This window comes from Crotalus tigris, unplaced genomic scaffold (genome assembly GCF_016545835.1).
Source record: "Crotalus tigris isolate CLP2741 ecotype Arizona unplaced genomic scaffold, ASM1654583v1 scf7180000017833.3397121, whole genome shotgun sequence".
Classification (NCBI taxonomy): Eukaryota; Metazoa; Chordata; class Lepidosauria; order Squamata; family Viperidae; genus Crotalus; species Crotalus tigris.
The window spans coordinates 2,126,491-2,147,438 of NW_024096661.1; the positions used below are offsets into that span (position 1 = coordinate 2,126,491).

Consider the following 20,948-nt stretch of genomic DNA (forward strand, 5'->3'; position numbering starts at 1 on the left):
TAAAATTTGCTGTTACAACACAATGTTTGTGGTGGATGGTCTGCAAATTGCCTTGCGGCTGAGATTCAGTTTAAGAGTTGGCACATTAACTATACAAATTTATGGATTTGATTTTGTACTGTTATATTTTAAACTTATATTTGCAGAATTGTTAATACAACTCAAGATCTGTCACATATACCCCCAGTATATGTGCACTATCCAGAATAGCTCCAAGAGGGTCCTGGACAATTTTTAAACGTGATGCATGAATGAATAAATAAATAAAATGACAAGAACTGTGTGGAAATGCAATAATAATATTAATTTTTTTGTATTGTCTTATCAAATACATACATGCATTAATTTGATTTGGAGACAAATCCTTAATTCTTCAAATATATCTAATAAATGGAAATTGATAGCTAAAATAAATTGATTCTATGGGCTTTTCGTATAAGTCTAGGGATTCAATGCTGATATGACTCTGGGAACTGAAGATCTGGTGTTACTTGACATGTTACGTATACAGATTATATTCATGGATGATTTCACTAAAATATACTTTTATATTTAAAATTTGTAAAATCTTTATTACAACCATATACAATTGTGCTTACATACCCCTTGCAGAATTTTAAGATGTGGACCATTTTGTAAGTAAAGTACACGAGTGATCATATAAAGCACTTTTTTTATTTATGTGATTTAAATTAAGCTACTAGGTATCACAGAATAAGACGATCATTAAGTTAACCGTAGTAATAGAAGAAATAATAAAATGGTTCCATTCAAGTTTGCATACCCCTGAATGTTTGGGCTGACAATACATCTAAATCTAAAGTTGACATATACATGTTGAGATAGCAATAAAGCTAAGTATTCACACCTGTGTCTTCTTTGGTTGTACTTCAAGTTTGTGTATAAATAGTGAGTTTCTTAACTCTTGAGAAATGTTATACTGACTTTGCTGGTTACTGAAGCATGGGGAAAACAAAAGAACTGACAAAGGATCCGGCAAGCAAAAAAATAGTTCCAAGTTTATACATCCAAGAAAGGATGTAAAAAGGTACTCAAAGATTTGAAAATGCCTATCAATGCTGTTCAAACTCTGATCAAAAAGTGGAAAATTCAGGGTTCTGTTAATACCAAGTCATGGTCAAGAAAAATGGCATGCACAACTGCCAAGAAAATTTACTGCACAAGAAAATAAAAGGCTTTCCTCATTCGCCACTATCACAAACGCCAGCAATCAATATCACTTTCCTTTGTTCTATCTGAATATTTTTAATAAAATACAAATTTAAAAAAAAACTAGATGCCTATTTTTAACATAAGGTGATTACTTTTTTTTTTAAATCTAAAATAGTCAAAAGGGAGAGACCAGGAAATAAACAGTGCAAGAAGTTATCTTGAGCTGTCAGATTTTGTCAAATGTAATCTATTCTTCCTTTAAGCTTGACGGTCTTGAGCTGTATTTTGTACAGCCATTTTATGCTGTTAGTAAAGATCACAATACTCTGACATAAATCACATCCTGTATATTCTCCCCCCAAAAATGGATCTACATAGGACCAAACTCATCCATAGCAAGAAATTCCTAAGCTTTACAGAATATAATTTTTAGCAGAAAAATATTAACAGGTACTTCACCAGTGGAATAATGCAGTTCTTTTATCCTATAGAACATCTTTGTGAGTTTAGAAAATGGAAGAGTGTTATGATGGTAAACATACCTTAACAATCTTCATGATTTGATTTATTCTGTGTCCCAATTATCAAGATCTAACCTTACATAAAACTATAGCAAAGTTGTTTTAAGTAACTTCATGTTAAAGTAATTTAAGAAAGCTTTGGTTTATGCATCGTTTGATGCCGGGGGGTGTGGCCCATTGAGTGGCCGTGGCTACACTGGTAACAGCAGACTGGGTGGGACTAAAAAGTTCAATCAATCAATCAATTCCAACTTTGCAAGATCTTTTTTTTCCCTCCACGAGAAGTTGAAATTGACTGATTGAACCTTTTTTATTTTTTGTACACAGTGGCGGAGGCCAAAAGCGAAAAGGTTTTATAAAACCCAGCTGAAGTCCTAGGACAGGGGCGATAGCGCGCATGCCCATAGAGAGGGCTCTGAGTGCCGCCTCTGGCACCTGTGCCATAGGTGAACCACCACTGATATAAAGGGGTTTCTCTTCCTTCTGTTAAACTGAGTCTGATTTTCAGAGACTGCCTGGACAAATCCCTGCAGTTTTCTTGCCAAAGTTTTTCAGAAGTGGTTAGCCATTGCCTCCTTCCTAGGGCCGAGAGAAAGTGACTAGCCCAAAGTTACACGCTGACTTTGTGCCCAAGGCAGGACTAGTACTCATGATCTCCCAGTTTTTAACCTAATATCTTAACCGCTACACCAAACTGGGTCTAACAAAGTACTTTAAATTCTGCACCACATAAACTGTCAATACTTTGCAATGTTAAGTTCTAATGCATGCAGCGTCGCGTGGCTTTCAGTTCAATGTTGGCCTGGGGAGGTAGATATCAGACAGATGTTGTTTTCCAAGTACTTTTTATATCCCCTTTGTAATTTATGATCCTCTTTGTAATTTATGATTATTGCATCTGTACGAGAAATAATATTTCCTCCAACTTCCATTTACAATCCTTCCGGTTTAATTGCTAACTTTCCCTGCATTAGCAGTATCAGACACATCTGGACTCCATGAAACAGTGGAGCAATAATTACAACCATCTTTGGTTTACATACAAGAATGGACAAGTTCAAGACAGTGTCAGAGTTTACTTTTGTTCTCAATCTTGGAATAATCCATATTTAGATTATTTCAGACCTGATTAATTTCTTCAAACAATGGACACCATAATTACAAACAAAGGGATGGCTTTATTAAAAATCACAATGCATAGTTTTTGCCATGAAAACGGGTTGGGGAGAAAAAGTCCCTTGCAAATGTATCCTAGTAATTGCCTTGGACAGACATCACAGTGTAAAATGACAATGCAGTCTTTAATGTAACAAAAATATCCTTGCATTATCAGACAACCAGCAACCGTTCAGCAATATTGAGCAATTTCAAGTATCCAAGGAGATTATTATTATTATTAGGCTGTGTAAAATTTAACCCCCCCCCCAATCTCCTCAACACAGGATCCACTCACGCAGGTGACTTAAAAGCAAACTATTTTTTTTTATTATAGTTCAACAGTTCGAGTTCTACTTCCTCTTTCGGAAACAAAACTTGCTTCTTACTACTCAGCAAGCCTGCCTATTTCCTAATGATGAGGATATCAAATGTATCCTAGAATAAGTTACTCAAAGTACAACAAAAAGAAAAAAAATATATATGTTTTTTCACTGTTTCCCAATATTGGCAAGGAAACTAGAGAGGGTGTCTGAGTTCATCATGGACTGCATAGTCTCCTGCACTGAGAAGGGAAAATGCAAGTTTGAGGTCTTGGATTTCTGGCCCCTGTGAACAATTAGCTTATATACTTCAATGAACTTTTTAGACTTGGCGCAGTCTACCAACTGTCTGAAGCAGTCACCAGTTCAAACCACTGCCTAAGGGCATCACTGAGAGTCTCTGGCAGGGCATTCACATCTCTGAGAATTATGTAGAAAGGAAAGGGAAATTCTTCCATGTATGACCTTATTTCTGGCAATTCTCCAGGCCGTGTGAATAAAGGTACTTTAATATCCAAGATTGAATCCTGTGAATGAAAACAGCCAATCAACAGAAGTAAATACTGGATTACAGATTTAGACTTTTCTTCTATTCAAGTAAGATTCACTTCCATGTACACATGCTTGTGCTAAATTTACTTCCGCCTACACATGCTTGTGTTAAATCAAATGAAAATAGTCAGGAACACAGCAGGAAAAAAAAAGATTTTTTCCTCTTCCTGATAATTATGACCCCCCCCAACCGTTTAACTTACAGCCACTCCTTGATTAACAACAACCTCAGTTAGCAATCATTTGCAAGTACAGCAGTAATAAACGGTAATAAAAATTCATTTTCCAACTAATGCATACATTTACAACCAGATTTCAGGTACCTGACAACAAAAACCTTCAGTATGAAACTAATTAAGGTCTAGTCCAGTGATGGCGAACCTTTTAGAGACTGAGTGCCCAAACTGCAACCTAAAACCCACTTATGCACCGTCGAGTGCCGGGTGGGTGTGGCCCATTAGGTGGGTGTGGCCCACTGGGTGGGCGTGGCTGCGGTTGTAACAGCAGACTGGGTCGGACTAAAAACTTCAATCAATCAATTCCAACTTTGCAGGATCTTTTTTTTTCCTGCGAGAAGTTGAAATTGACTGATTGAACTTTTTTTTTTTTTGGCACACGGCGGTGGGGGCCTAAAGCAAAAAGGTTTTATAAAACCCAGCTGAAGGCCTAGGACTGGGGCGACGGCACATGTGCCCACAATGAGGGCTCTGAGTGCCGCCTCTGGCACCCGTGCCATAGGTTCGCCACCACTGGTCTAGTCAGTTTCAGGCAGGGTAGCTGGTAGGACAGCTCTGATCAACTAATTAAGGACACAGAGATTAACTTATGATTAACACTTTTTAGGGAAGCACTACATTGAACAAAAGCAGCTCAGGAAGAGATAGTTTGGGTAAACAATCTCTCTGCACTATAAAAGGAAAAAAAGGGGGAAAAAAAACGAGACAAGAACGTTATCTAAATGAGACAGCAGCAAACTGATCTTTGCAGCATCTCCCTCTGTCTCAAATCCACATACCTTTAGTGACTGTTCTGCTTAATGACCAAGTAGTTGGAATGAACATGGTTGCTAATTGAGGAAAGGGTACATTTAGTTTACTAACACCCAAAGTCAATTATTTTGGTTTATAAATGAAAAGATTCTAAATAAGGAATTATATGAAGATATAACAAATAGTGGATATTCATAACAAGTTAAATAAATGAATAAATGGTTTGTGGGGTTCCTTTTGTTTACAGATTTTTTTTTTTAAAAAAATCTTTCATGTACCTTTATAAAACATTGCATTAAATTTGCCTTTTAAGTTTTTGTATCAGATAGGAATAAGCAGGACTAAGATACAGATCGGTCATGGACCTTTGCAGATTCCAGAATTAAATTAATTCATCAATTCAGATTTATGAATTAATTCAAATATCTTCAGAAAATGAGAAATTAGGCGTGGCTATAAACACCTGTTTTGTAGGAAGGATAATCTACGTTTATGTGATTGAGAAAATTTTAACATTTGATAAAATCAACAACTACACTTTTTGTTACTTTTGATCATATAAAATCTGGACAATTTTTACTGCTACCATTTGAAAGGGAACTTAGTAAATAACTTATCCAATATTATTAATTTATAATTATGTATAACATGCTTCTTTTGCAGTTAAAAGTAGTACAGATGCATTGATAACTTACCCGTGAATTAGGGTTGTCCAATATTACAAAAATAACAAAGATATTTGCATTCTGTACAGACTGAACAGCTGCTTTGACACGTTCCTTGCCCTCCAGGAAAAGACCTCTTCCATCTGATACTATTAGGAGTAACTGAGCAGTTTCTAGTAAGAGACAAATTTTCAGCTGTTAATAAAACCCTGAATCAAATATACAGAAAACAAGAAATATTCCAAGAGTTTCCAAAAGCTCTGCACTGCTTAGTATTTTAAGAAATGGAAAAGTTCCAAAAAAAATCCCATATTGTCTATATAGGATAAACTAAATGGGATCTAAACATTATTTTTTTAAAATAAAACATAACATTAGTGAATATCTTGTACATAACTGAAGAAATAGATCCCAGTCTGTCTAGTAATAATGAACTGGGGAACTAAGAATTCAAATATTTCTTCTTTAGAACATTTATTAAGAAGTGCTATTCAATACAATATTTTAAAATTAAAATGTCCTTGAGTTGTCCATTTCAACATTGTTTCAGTGTAAAGGACAACAAGGCCCATTCTGCTTTGAGATGTTATGACTTTAAATGCTATGCACACCTTTATCGTTGAATCAGCAACAACAGACAACAATGCTTCTTAAGAGTCAATGCAGGTTTTATTTATTTATTCAGTTTAGAAGTCGCCTGATTCCAGAACAACTCGGACAGCTTTCACTTAAGCTATGCTACTGTGTGGCAACAATGATTATAAAAAAGGAGTCAGAGACACACCTGGACTGATGTTTGAAGACAAGTGCTGTGCTGCAGCAAACATATTTATTGATGATTCTAAAAACTGCGGAAGAACATGAGAAACAAATATTGTGAAATGACAATCTCCACCCTCAAGCTGTCATGCTGGTTCTGTGACAAAGAATAGGAATGTCCTAATTTGAATTATACACCTTTAAGACTATACTTTTCCAAATTCTACTTGAAGCAGAGCAGTAAGCATTATTTCATTTTGAAAAGGTTTCTTGATAGAACAAAGTAAATAATTCTTTTCCTCAGTAGAAATTAGGCAGTAAACCTGGGTTGCACTTTATTAGAGTTACTCCGGTCACTGCAACAGCATGGCAAAGGAACCATTTTATTGCTGAGAATTCCTGTCACCCATAGGGAATTGATCATCCTAATTAAGAACACTGGACAAGAGTCCAATAAGTAAACACAGTCTCCTTCGTTGCCATAATGAAGGACTAAACAGGAGCATGTATTTGTCCTTGGTTGTGTTCACTTCTTGCCTTGCTCCAATTATGCTCCAGACATTGTTTGTGGTGTTTCATTTCTAGAGAGGGTCATGGAAAAGCAAGAATCAGCCATCAGCAAGAAGACTCCGTTCAGGGGCAATGCTGCACACTTTCTAATGCCAAGTACTTAACCAGTGAGTGGTTAAGTAAAACTGCCTGTCAGAGAGCTGGAAAACTCCCCATACTCCCATTGGAAACCAACTGGGGCAGAACAATGAGCCTCACCACCCTACAGAGCTCACAGATGGCTCTTAATAGTAACCAGATCAGGAATGATCTGACCACGATGATGGAAAAAAATCTTTTCTCTCTCCAGAACATCAACTAGTTGCTCGGAGAAAATGACAGATCCAAGGGATTTGCTAGTTTGGGCCCAGTATTAAGACAAGTCCCATAGTTGTCATGGAGGACATGAACTCCCGAGTCTTATCACAACCAGCATCCAAACAGGAAGAGTGAAATCTCCAAGCACCAACAAATGGGGAAATTTATTTGATTTGATTTATGTGCTATCCATCACATCTAAAGGCTACTTCCACCACCAACCCAAAGGCAATTCTAAAAACCTGGGAAAGGATCCTGCCATGAAGCTTGAACCTAGGTACACCACTAGGATCTCAAGAGTTGTCTCTACAGGGCAATCAGATGTCAGGCAATGGACAATGCGACCTTAAGAACTGGCAATACCTGAGCTATCTTAGTCTTCTTTTGTTCAAATTTGCAGAGCTGTAGTATTCTTGCTCCTGATCGGTCACTGAATTGCTCATGGAAGGGATGTAGCAACTGAACTGTTTCTCCAAAACTAAAATAAAGTGAAACGTGCTTTTTAAAATTGTGTCCCATGCAAGAATTATATTAATTTTCACTACCAAAAGTCAATAAAGGTTTAAGGTGTTCTTACCTACATACTGCAATTTGTCCCACTTCTAAAAGTGTCAAAGCATTTCCAATCACTGCTAAGGATTCATAGGCGAGCTACAAAAAACAAGTTGATACAGTTGGAGTTCATTGATGAGTAGGGTTAGCAGTAAGTATTATCAGTAGATTTAATATGAACAATCTGGCACAGAATTAACATTTAAATTGCAAAATTCTAAACATGTTTGCCACCTTTTCCTAAAGCTTGTAGATGCCACGCGCTCTCAAACCCCGTAAGAAATTAGAAAATTGCAGCGATGACACTTTCTTTAAATACATTAAGTATGTCAAGTATCAAACAATCATTGTGGCAGAAGCAAAGATGTCTTTACATCCACTGAACTGCAGTGAGATATTTAAACTCTATTATAAGAGAACTGGCATTTGGGAAACCCCCAAGTGACAAAAATACAAGAATGCCAGAATAAACCACAGATAGTCTTCGAGTTACAATGGCTACTGGGACCAGAATTTCCATTGCTAAGTGAGGCAATCATAAAGCACAACATCATGTGGACTGCATCGCTTAATAATGGCAATCATGGCAGCCCTGGTTGCTGTTGTTAACAAAATCCTACAGGTCATGAGCCAAGGATCCACCCCAGTCCAATCCACTCCCTTTCCAATCCCAAAGCTTCGTAAGGTAAGAGACTGCCTCTTCAATCCCCCCCCCCCCAATTTCTGCCCTTATGGCTGCCTTGCACTCTATTGCCTCTCCCATTATTACACTTGCTGGCCCTGCTCCCGCTTCCAGGCTTGGTACCCCCAGCTGATCTTTGACAGCTTATTCCTGCTGCTGCAGATGAGCAGACCCCACCTGGCCCTTCGTGAGGCTGTTCCTGGCCACGCCTGCCATTTATCTCAATTTGTGCATGGCCTTGTCCAAACCAGGGGCAGCCTTCTTTCAACGTTTGGAAACAGGCAGAGCCGGTAAGTGCAAGGTGGCAGAGGTAGGAGAGTCAGTGAGCACAGGGCAGGCAAAAGGGATGGAAAGGGAGATAAGCAGGTGGGAGAAGTGACCCTGCGAAGAATGAATAGGTGGCTAAGTGCCCAAGTTTTCATCATGTGACCATGGAGGTGCTGCAACAGTCATAACTTTGGGGACCAAGTGTTAGAACTATCGTATGTTCTGAACCCCCATTGCCTTTGAATGATTGCTGAAGAAATGGTCATTAACTGTACGTAGAATAGCATGAAATACAGAAGATATCTGAACGAATTCAGGCCTGTAAGATCAGAATGTAATTTATTTGTATTTTTTTACCTGTTTCGAGTGATTGTCTACCATGCTGGCAGAGTCATCGAGGGCCAAACAAATCTGGTATTGCCGTTTGCTGGGTTTGGTCCTTCGTAACCAGATTTTATCTTTTCGAAACTGGCTTGCGATATATGGAATTACTTTGCGCATGTTCAATCTTTTTCCTGTTCTATAATCACCCCTGGCAATTGAAAAAATTCAAAGTATTAACACTATGACACTTTATGAAAATGATTGGGCAGAATATGAGTTTTAGTTTTGCACAACTCAACAGAAATTTAATTATCAGAAATAGTGGCTGAAGATTGCTAGATTTTTACGTATGTTGTTACTATATGCATGTAGTTGTCTGATAATTGGAAAAGTTGATGTTGACTGAAATAAAAGGTTGGAAATAATTTTAAATATTTTTCACAGCTCTTTGAAAAATAAAACACTTAGGGGGAAAATCCAAAATATTAGATACAAATTGCAAAAACTGTTGTTATTATTATTACTTTCCAAATAAGCAGAACCATGTGTTATTTCTGGCAATCTCAATGAATTCTGCAATCTGCATAAATTCCACCAGCTGAGCCAATGGGACAATGTTTATTATGCATATTTTATTCTGGTTTTATTATCACAGAATGTGTGAAGGATATTGTCTCTCTGCTCTTGGGCTCTGAAAAGTATTTATTCAGCCATCTCTCTGAAGCACAATTTACAGATTTGAAAATGTATCTTTATTGACATAAGGGTTAAAACTTTTTCAATAAAAATAAAAGATGAAAGATTCAGGAATATGCAGATTATATTCTCAAACTGTACAGTCTTCTTGCATGTGTGCAAACTCCAAACACATAGTCTTCTGTCTCCAAACACTTATACTGCAATAGTTAACCTGTTTGTAGTTGAAGGAATCAAAAACTCTTGAATCATCATAAATTATGGAACGTGGTAAAATATCAATGAAATAATTAAGAATTAACATACTTGGAGAAGAGATGATAGAATTTAATCAAGATATATGGTGGTTGAACTCAGAATGTTAATTTAATTAATATTTTAATGTACCCACTTAATGAATACTGGTTGTCCTTGTTTAGTGACTACAACTGGTTCTGAAGAAATGGTTGCTGACACGGTTGCTAAATGAACCGTGTGACAGATGAGGCAAAGATCATTAATTGCTGCAATTCCATGCAGATAAAGTTCTCCAATTCAGTGTCCTATGCCCAGCTGTCCCCCCCCCCTTTTTTTGCGTCTTCCTGCAGAACGGAGAGATTGTTTAAATAAACTGTGTCTTCCTGAGATGCTTTTCTCTGCAGTGCAATTCTTCCTTAAAAAGGACTAACCGCAAGCTCTCCTCTGGGACATTAATTAATTAAGATTTAAATCAGAACTCTCCCCTGGCTAGTAGCACTGCTTGTTGAAACTGAATAGGCCTTAATCAGTTTCATGACTTTTCAATGACTTTTTATTGTCATAAATGCCCACACTTGTTGAAAAAAATATTTTTTGTATTATCTGTGTTTGACATATTTGCAAACATCTTGTCCATATATATATGAATAGCTGAGGCAATTGCTAAATAAGGACTAAACAAGGACTAAATGCCATTGATTTCAGTGTGCTATGAATTCTATCATGAAACTCTGCTCTGCTAATCAAACTGATTAGCCGATTCCTGCTTTTTGCTCTACTTACTTCAGCTTGGCTGCCTGAGTTGGTTCCAGGAGGAGTCGGAGCTGCTCACAGAGCTGCTGGGAAAGAGGTTCAGTGAGCAGAAGGTATCTCTGCCACATCTGTTCGGCTGCTGCATCCTCCTACAGCATTCAAGGTACAAGACAAAATCCCCACAAAAAGCCATCAGTTAAAAAGTGCCAGTGGGATCCAGATTGTTTAGAAAATAGCTGGGTTTTTTTGCTGTTGTCTGCACAGCGCTTTAGCAGCAATGCAAAATACACATCCAGTGTGTCTTATGAAAATTACTATTTGTTCCCAGAGTTGATGTGTTAAAAATACTAGGCGTGGCCATACTTCAGGCTTTCAATATTTATTAAAAAAAATTCCAGAAATACCTTTAATAAAACATCTGGTTAAGAGCACATAATTTCTTAATGCCTTGATGTCAGTAATTTAGTAATTCTCCCACAGGCTTTCAAAGGCAATATTAATTTAATGTAAAGTTAAGTAATTTGTTGCACAATTTATGATTATAAAAATGCCAGTTATATACTGCAGAAGATTATCAGGGTCACCACCACAAATTTGGGATGATTAAGCAATAGTATTTAACATGACTTCCAAAACAAGGTTTAATTACTCATCCAATTAAAAAATACAAAAGGATATCCTTAATTAAACATGTCACCAACCTCTAGAGGATTTCTAATCTTCCAGGCTTCAAGCTGCTTTTCTAGTTCTTGCCTCAGTTCTTCAGGGTTTTTAAAAATGTGCTTAAAATATAATAAATTGGAATAAGAACCCAGCAATATGAACAGATTAGTTTTAGTGTGACATAGAAATGTTCCTTCAAAGGGTAACATACATTTTATTGTAATATAGAGTGTTGTGCAAAACCTTTAGAATGGGATGCTCTAGCGCAGGGGCGTCAAACTGATGGCCCACGGGCCGGATGCATCCACGGGCAGGTCATGCCCACCCCGGCTCCGCAAAGGCAAAAAACATCGCGATATGTCACGTGACGCAATCGAGTTTGACACCCGTGCACTAGAGAAATACAGAATGTGCTCTTTCTTCTCCAGACCATGCCATCCTGCCAATTCTGAGGGTAGTCCAAGTAGTTTATTTGAACATTGATCCTCTGAACTAGAAAACAGGTAGTCCAAGTAGAAGAGACAGCTTTACTTCTGTAAAAGTGCAAGATCATCCTTAGAACTCTATGATGCAAAACAGTAATGCAGCATTCTAGAATGACATGGGTTCCCCCCCCCCATATTATCTATTGTCCTTTCTTAAATCTACACTTGTAAGGAAACATTTCAGCAATTCTGCAACCCTGTTTTACTGACTTGCTCTGATTTTTTTTGTAACCATCTATCCTTCCGCCACCATTGATTATATTTAGCTTTCTTTCCCTAGTGCCCACTTCAATCAGGTGATATAATTTGGGGGACTGCACCAGTACCTGGAAGCAGCTACAGGGTGGATGAAGGCTGATGAAAGTAAAAATGAGTCTAGATAAGAATGCTGAAATTTTGCAGCTCTAAGTCTATTTCAATCATTTCAATAAGAATTCCTTACCTTCAGGCATTGTTAACTTTACATGTATTTGTAACATTCTAAAGAGCCAATGCGTACCTATATTTTTTTAAAGGTGTGTAATAGTAATGACAGCAAAACGTTATACCATTTTAATGTAGACATCTGACTCTATATACCGAGTCTACAATGTAAAGCAAATGTAAACATTAATGCCTTTTCCTATTGTCATGGTTTTATCTCCCCATTTCAATTCCAATCATCGGCAGGTGAAAGTCCTTCCCAAATTTGAACCTTATCTATTGATTCTACACCAGTGATCCCCAAACTTTCCAGTTCTGTGGACCACCAGCAGCAGGTGGGGAAGAGGGGATGGGTTTGCGTGTTGCCTACACAAATGGAGCTTCGCGTGTTCGCCCACTGCTTGCACATCCCAGTTCCCAACAAGTCTGCGGACCGGTACCGCACATGGGCTAGGGGCTCCTGTTCTACAACAACTGAGACTGTAATCTGGAACAGCATGCAACTATTGCAACATTGTAATCCCATTAAAATTTATCTACTTAAATCAGTTAGCCCACCATTTTGTTTTTAAAATGCAAGCTGTCTTCTACCTGTACATTGGGGTCCTTCAAAAACTGATGAGCGGTATGAATAGTAGAGTGCTTGTTTCGGTCCGGCTTTACTTCTGACAGTAAAGAGTTTGCTTCACTTTCTTCAGCATCTTCAGAATTAGGAACTTGGCTGTCTACTTCTATCTGGTCAGGTCCTAGGATTGAATTATACATGCTCACTAATTACTGCATACATCCATATCCATTCTTGTACTCTACTTTGGCTCACTTAATAAATAGCCATAGCAGTATCTTAGATAAAAGCAAAAAAATATTATTCACTATTTTATTAACAATATTTCTGTGCTATGCCCAAACACATGCAGAAGCTATTTTTTTAAAAAATGAATTCTCATGGCAATATGTTGACGACTTACCAGATTTGGAAGCCCCAGACATTTTTACTTCTGGATTCAATTTTTCTACCTCTGAAGTTCTGGGTTCCTCAGCAGTGTGATCTTCCGTTTCCATAGCCAGATCTTCAGAAACCGTTTCTTCATTGTCTTCATTAAGAGGCAAAATTGGCTTTTGTTGTTCTTCACTTGCTACATCTGGTCAGAAGATAAACCAGTAAAATACAGTTTTTAGATCCCATTTTAAAGAATCATACAAGAAGTTCTCCAGCATCAGCACGAACCATCGTAAAAATTGGAGCTGATCTACTAGCACTCTAGAAACAAGTTTGGCATTTGTCAGGCAAACTGACTTTTCTTCTCAAGAAAAGCCCAACATAGCAAAAATAAAATATGGCTAACAGTTGAGCATAAAATTCAACACAGTCCTACACAGTTAGTCAATATTAAATCTCTTGAACTCGATGAGATTTAAATTTGCAGAGATATGATATTGGGATGCAAACTTTTTCTAGGCTGAGGACTGCACTTGACCTGTTAAGAGGCAACATGAGGAGATGTAGGTCAAAAGGTGGTGGAGGAGAAAACATCCTTCCCAAAAGATTTTTTATTTAATTTACATTTCAAACTAAACAAGGTTTAAGTTAGTTTTTATTGCTGTTTTATTTACAAAAAGGTACTTTACATCATTTTCTAAAAGGGTTTATTCTCCTAAAACTAGAATTAAAAATTCTCTAGTAACACATTTAATACCTTTCCCTTTTTGATACATTAGCAATTATCATTTGATAACAACACTTGAGGATTCGGGGGGGGGGGGCGTACTGAAGGCTTAGGAAGATTTCGTGCAACCCCACGGTCTTAGGACCTAGAGCGCTATAGTCTATACTGTAGAGAATTAGCTAAGACAGAATGAAAAATACGTTTCTCAAAATAAATCTGAAGTGTAAATGAAGGTAAAAGAAATACAAACACCCAGTCCTCACGCATCTGTTACTAAAGAAATATGTATGTTTTTCAAACTATGATGCCGCAAAGAGCTTATCATTATTATCCCCTGTGGTATCTTGCGAATGTTGTCATACCGTAAGTCTGGGCATCATAGGGTTCACTGCCTTGTTTAATATGCTCAAAGGTGTCAGCTTCCACCTGCTGTTGTCCTGGCTGAACTGGTTTTTCCTCTGCTTCCTGGCTAGACTCAACAGTTCTCAGTCGCTTGTGGACAGGTTGGCTCTGATCTCCTATTGTGCGCTCATTGTCAGCTTGTCCTGGCTTTCTCTTGTAACTCTGAAACAAAGGACAGCAAAGCCAGGTAGTTTTCAAGGAGATGAAACAAAAAAAATAATATAAAGGCCCTGTTCATTTTAATAAGAGAAAAGGGATTCTAGAGGTGCATGAAGATTGCTTTGGGACTGCTTACATTATCCACCACTGCCTTAAAATATCAATTCTGTTTATTTATTTATTTTTAGCTTTGCTTATACCAGTGTTTCTCAACCTTGACAATTTTAAGGCATGTGGACTTCAACTCCCAGAATTCCACAGCCAGCACTGCTGGCTGTGGAATTCTGGGAGTTGAAGTCCACATGCCTTAAAATTGTCAAGGTTGAGAAACACTGGCTTATACTAACTAGGAGGCCATTTATTTGCACAGTAGGAAAATCTGGCCTGCAGCTTAATCTTGTTTGCCAGGCTCCAGATGGTTTACCTGCAAATCTACGCAAATGGGCAACTAGACTAAAGCCAGATGCTCCACAGATCCTGGATTACTCTATCACTGGATCTCTAGTTCAAGTAGAAGCTTTTCTTTTCCTCTTCCCAAGGTATTTTTAGACTGAGAGCCTTCCGCATATGAAGATTCACACAATACAGAATTCAAATCAAAATTTTATTTATGATCCAAGGCCAAACACCGTTTACAATTCTAATTCTAAATCGCTATATAAGAGGAAAAGATAGTGCCAGAATGAAGCCAGTGAGAGACTGATCTGTGACGACTGCCGGTCTATATCATTTTCACACATGTTCATTCAATCCTGCTTCTGCTTCTCTTTCCAATAAACACTGTCCGAAGTTTGTGTTTGATTTTGTATTAATTCTAGATGCAGTTTCTCTTCAAATATGTATTAGCAGATTCTAACACTTTTTTGAACTCAAAACCATCTTAAAACATCCAAGCAGCATGAGAGCCAAGGAATAATTATCTATCCATATGTTTAGTTTTTCCTTGGCTTTCCATTAAACGGTCTCCAAAGATCATTAGTATGGGGGCCTCAAATGTAAAAGAGTAATTTACACATTTTTTAAAAAGAATAAGACACCTGGGTAGTTTTTCTGCTTTGTTTCTGTGAAGCCAGATGTGCCATTAACTCCGATTCGTGTCCTTCTGGCTGATTTGCATCAGATGTTCCACTCCCGTGTTCCTGAAATAAGACATACAAACTAAAATCTTATTTGCAAAATCACATCACAGGCACATTAACTTTAAAGCCGGCAACTACAATATGTTTGGAATAGAGAAGTATGTTGGATTGTGGTTCTGCAAACAAGTCCATCTGTCAATTCTAGTGCAGCACCAAAAATTAATGAAATGTAAGTCTGGCTCATAAAACAGAGAAGAGATCCCTAGTGAAGTATAAAGTATTAAAAGTAGATATAATCCATAGTCTTTGGCAAACACAAGAATGATTTGGCATGTATATTTATGGCGCATAGTCCTCCCAGCCTTACTGGAGAAATTGATGAATTTAGCAATATGAGGTTGTAACTAAAGGGAATAATCAATAAAGTTTAAAAAACACTGTATATACAAAGAACAACTGTAATATATTCTGTTGCTCTTAAAAATGTTTTTTCCCCCCTTAAAGTGGAAATATGCTTTCCTCTTTACTGGAAAATGGATGCCGGTATCATCATCCACCGTACCTTATTTTCAGTATTTTGAGACCTACTAAAAAATATAAACAGATCCAATATTCTCCAAAACACCTGAGGGCAAGACAAGAAGTAATGGGTGGAAGCTTAACAAAAGACATTCAATCTAAAACAAAGGAGAAATTTTCTGACAGTGAGAACAATTAATCAGTGGGATGACTTGCCTCCAGAAGTTGTGGGTGCTCCATCACTGGGGGTTTCTAAAGAAGAGATTGGACAACCATTTTCTGAAATTGCAAAGGGTCTCCCATTTGAGCAGAGGATTGGATTAGAAGGCCCTCTCTAACTCTGTTATTCTGTATTCTATAGATCTATTCTAGAACTCTAAATCAAAGTGAACAAAAACAAATATTCTGAATGTGAGCCAGCCACTAGTCCAGGAGTAGGCAACCTCGGCTCTTTTATGACTCATGGACTTCAACTCCCAGAATTCCTGAGCCAGCATAGCTGGGAGTTGAAGTCCATGAGTCATAAAAGAGCCAAGGTTGCCTACCCTTGCACTACTCCTTAAAGCAATTACTCAATAAGCTGATAGAATAGAAACAATTCAGAGACTTGAAGAGCTGCTAGAGAAGTTATAAAATTCTCCCTCTACTGCAATTAGGGTTAAGGTTACAGGCTGTGAGATGGGCTGAGGTCAGAGACGGTGATCCAAAGGCACCAATGAGCTCCCACGGCTGAGGTGCATTTAAAACTGAAACTCCTCCAGTACCAGTGTAATTACTTATAAAGTTGCTCCATTTCACCTCTTTTGCCTGATCCTTCTCAGATGCAGTTCCAACCAACTCAACAGCCGTATCGCTCTGCAGATTTTCTTCTCCTGCCTCTCCATATGCCTCATGTTCCATTCTTTCCACAGCCTCAGGTAATTGTTCCTCCTTTTCAGTATCATTAACAGCTTCATCAATTTTCTGAAGCAATTCAGAAAATGAGTCAGTATTAGCATTAGCTTGCAAGATATTAGTAGCTGATGTACTGTACATAACAGAAGGAGTTTTAGATTATAGACAAGTTTAGTTTGTTTCATGACAAATTAAGAGAAAACAAATTCATTTACTGGAATTTTAGACTGGAACTCTCCCCCCTTCCCCTCCCCACTTCTATTAATAAAAATATGTGACACCTGAGGACAAAGGCCTTGATCAGTAGTAGAAATGTTCTGTTCTTTCTCTTCAGCTTTTTGCTCTTCTGCTGTAGAGTCCTCTTCTTCACCTGTATTTGCATCAGAATTCTCCGTTCCTTCTTCATTTTTATCTTCTTCATTTTTTTCATTTTTATCTTCAGAAGGATCTTTTTCAACTTGTTCAGAATCCTGTCTATCTTCATCCATATCTCCAGTATTTTTATCTTCTGCTTCCTTTTCATCTACATCTCTCGTCTTCTCTTCAATCTCAAAAGGATTTTCTCCTAGTGGAAAAAGAGATAAGAATATAGTTTTTTAAAAAATACACACACATACAATTGGATAGAATGCCCCAAGCCTCCTAAATTCCATACATGCACTATTATTTGTGAAACTGAATACCTGAAAACACAAAGTGTAGTAGAATTGAAAAACTTGAATCAGCTCTTTCAGGAAAGGGAAGTTTATTGCGCGCAGGTTCAGAGAGCCATCCTGGCTGTAAAAATCTGAACCCAGATTGTACCTTGATGACCATTTTTATAACCCTTTCTGGCGGGGGTTATTTTCAGGTCACATTACATTCTATAGGTCCTTATTCTAACATAGAAAAACTGCTAGACAGATCTATAATCGATAGCTCCTCGTTTACATTGGAATGTTTTTAGCAATCAGCAATATATCAAGTGTTAAGCAATTTAGATATACCATGTGACAGGCAGTTAGTAATATATCATGTGCAGAGCTGGGAACAGGATGTCTGGCCATCCTAAATTTAAGAGTTGTTTTGTAAGCAAAACAAACGTCTCTTTTACCCACATTTTTGTTGGGCCATCTGCTTTTTATACACATCCTTGTCGGACCATCAGTATTTTTCCAGGTACCACTTTATTCCCCCCTGATGAGACTTATCTCATCTATGCAGATAAGTTTCATTCCATAACACTTGGGTCTGATGTATGTATGTTGTTATACTCTTGTCTCTGGAATTCCAACATATGAAGAACCACCCTTTAGGTAACCATATGGTTTGCATACCCAAAAGACACTGTTTGGAAAGATGTGCAATTTAGCCTTTCTTGGCTCACTTTCAGGCAATGAGGTGAAGGTGTATTCTGCTCACACCCCGTGATATGTGCACATTGTAAGTCTTCTGGAATGGCTACATTAGGAGTATGTAAAGCTAAAGCATCAGTGGGTAGAAACTTGGAAATGTGACCCCAGCTGTTCTTTAGCCTATATGTTCTTTAAACTCGTGATGACTGAACTCCTTGGCTGCTGTGACAGGAACACATACGGGTATTAAACATGTGGACAGCAGATTCTCCATGTCATATGCTTCAGAAAGGCAAAAATCAGTTGTGTTGGCTAGTTGAGCCAGTTGGACCCACAAATTGTATTGCATCCTTGACTCCAATGGATGGGGCATATCCTTATTCTGATGGGACCTTCTGCTTCGTTTTCTCTCTGGGCGCTTCCTCGGGGGTCTTTGGATAGTTACTCCAAATTCCACCGGGATAACATGTACGATGCAAGTCCCCTTCCATCCCGTCTTCAACTGCGAGACTAGGGTGACCCGCTCCCATCCCCAGAATAAGGGAGGCCCACACTCCAGAGTAACAGGAGGAGGAGGCTTCTTATATGGGGCCTTTACACATATGCCTTTCCTAAGAATATACCCAACATACTGACAGGCTTCGGGATTGACAGGTGGTCTTGTAATACAGGCTTCTTTAACTATTCTGTCAAATGCTTGGGGAAATTGACAAGGATGAGGCCAGCTACCATTCAGCATTCTGGGGAAAATCCAATAGGGGGGTGACCTTTACAAGTGCCCGTGCCTATAGCATAAGATTGGATAAGGCGTGGAGCTTCTTCTGGCTTGCTCCATTGGCCTAAATTAGAAAGACAAACATTATTACATGCAACAATAGTACTATATAAAAGCAGAAGGAAGCCTTTCATCCTTTCTTCTCCCGTGCGTAGAAAGCCAGCTTCCGGGTGTGGCTTAGCAGGGGGTTGAATTTCAGCCAGACAGCCGTAGATATATGTGCAGGATACACTTGTGCTAATACAATATCTGGTTTACAAACAATAAAATATTCATTAAACATACTAAACACGTTTAAGAGTGAGTTTGGTGGGAACCTTGGGGTCCCTGTTCACTGTCCACAGAGGTTCTGCAGCTGCTTTAACTCTGGTCCAGTGAATCCAAGATTTAGATTCTGCAATCTTTATTGCTAAAGGAGAGGCCATTATTACTCCATAAGGTCCTTCCCATCTCCCCTCCAGTTGTTCATGTTTCCAATGTTTTACCCACACCTTATCCCCTGGTTTAAAGGGATGACATCTTGTTATTAGTTTAGGAGGTGTTTGTTCAACAACATAATTCCTAAGTTTTTCCACTTGCTTATTCAGTTCCCCCATACTCCCCCCCTGATGGCCCTTTACAATGCATAACTGAAACCTTTGCTGGCTTTTGTACTGCATCGAGAAGATGCTTTATCAAGTGTCCATGTAACCCATGTTTGCCAGCCGAATCCCTGAATCCCCTCTCCTTATACACAGCACCATGAGCATGCAGAGTTAGAAAAGCATATTTACTATCTGTCCAGACATTTAAAGTTTCCCCTTCAGCTCTTTCCAATGCTCTAATTAATGCCCACAATTCTGCCACTTGAGCACTGCAGTTTGCTCCTAGCGGACTACTTTCCACCACTTCCTCATCATTCACAATCGCATATTCAGAAACCCTCCTCCCATCTTTCATGTAACTCAAGCCGTCTGTATACCAATTCAGGGCAGCAAGCAGTTGTGTTCTGAATCCACTTCTGTGGGCAATAGGGTGGCAGGGTTTAGCCGGTTAGACACCACTAATTTCACTTGAGGATTTTCAATCATCATTGCCTGATACTTAAAAAGCCTTTGACTGCTGATCCACAAATGCCCTTTATTATCCAAGATAGAATGAACTGCATGAGGGGGGTGGACACTTATGGAACATGAGAAGGTCAATTTATTACAGTCCTGTAAAAGGACTGCTATAGATAGCAGCAAGAACCTTCAGACAATGTGGCCAGCCTTGGGCAACCCCATCTAATTGCTTAGATAAGTAAGCCACCGGGCGTTGCCACTGTCCTAATTGTTGAGTTAACACCCCCAAGGCAACATTCTTCCTGGTATCAACATACAAATTGAAAGGCTTCTCTAAGTTAGGCAAGGCTAAAGCTGGAGCTGATGTGAGAGCTCGGTTCACTTCCCTAAAGGCATTCTTTTGTTCTCCCTCCCATTCAAAAGCAAACAACGGCTGGCTAGCCTTGTGAATAGGAATCCTGAAAAAAGCATCTTTCAAATCCACAACTGAAAACCACTTTGCTATGAACAAGTGTATACCAAGGCTTCCTGATTAAAATTGTCCACCCTTGATAAGAAATGCTAACCACCAAGATGTCCCCAAATGTCAATTTTAGATAAAAATGCCACTGGCTGCCTTTCCCCCCCCCCACGCACACACTTCTGGGCCAAAACCTCCTCCAACCTTTGTCCTTGTTTATAAATAAATTACCTAGCAAAGAACCAACAAAGGAGAGCTCACCAAACCCTGTTTGAATTTATTAACACAAGCTCTTTTTCTAACAGTTTTGCATACAAATCTTTACTCAAAACAGCATAGCTATTTATAATCCCAAAATTTTTCTCAACTTCGTTCTAACTTCACACAAAAAAAATAAACAAGTTTAATAAGATATTCTGAGTTACTGAAAGTTTTTTTTTTCTAAACTCTAGTATTGCTTTTAATATAAATTTAGTCAAATCCCAATTTAATCAAATTCCATTTAGATGGAAACAGATTTCCATTAAATT

General features: G+C 38.2%; 1 protein-coding gene across 3 annotated transcripts in view; it reads right to left on the reverse strand.

Moving 5' to 3' along the window:
- Positions 1–656: 656 nt before the first annotated feature.
- The window catches only part of MDN1 (midasin AAA ATPase 1), a 128,832-nt gene continuing 108,540 nt past the window's right edge, over positions 657–20,948 (reverse strand). For all 3 annotated transcript variants that reach the window (XM_039343129.1, XM_039343130.1, XM_039343128.1), the window contains exons 89-102: positions 17,088–17,371; positions 16,711–16,875; positions 15,352–15,453; positions 14,116–14,317; positions 13,055–13,228; positions 12,678–12,832; positions 11,217–11,297; positions 10,546–10,664; positions 8,863–9,037; positions 7,582–7,655; positions 7,368–7,482; positions 6,163–6,226; positions 5,409–5,551; positions 657–3,699 (exon numbers count right to left, since the gene is read on the reverse strand). In XM_039343129.1, the coding sequence (XP_039199063.1) occupies positions 3,511–3,699; positions 5,409–5,551; positions 6,163–6,226; positions 7,368–7,482; positions 7,582–7,655; positions 8,863–9,037; positions 10,546–10,664; positions 11,217–11,297; positions 12,678–12,832; positions 13,055–13,228; positions 14,116–14,317; positions 15,352–15,453; positions 16,711–16,875; positions 17,088–17,371 (2,042 nt within the window). In that variant the 3' untranslated portion in view covers positions 657–3,510. The remainder of the gene's footprint in view (positions 3,700–5,408; positions 5,552–6,162; positions 6,227–7,367; positions 7,483–7,581; positions 7,656–8,862; positions 9,038–10,545; positions 10,665–11,216; positions 11,298–12,677; positions 12,833–13,054; positions 13,229–14,115; positions 14,318–15,351; positions 15,454–16,710; positions 16,876–17,087; positions 17,372–20,948) is intronic.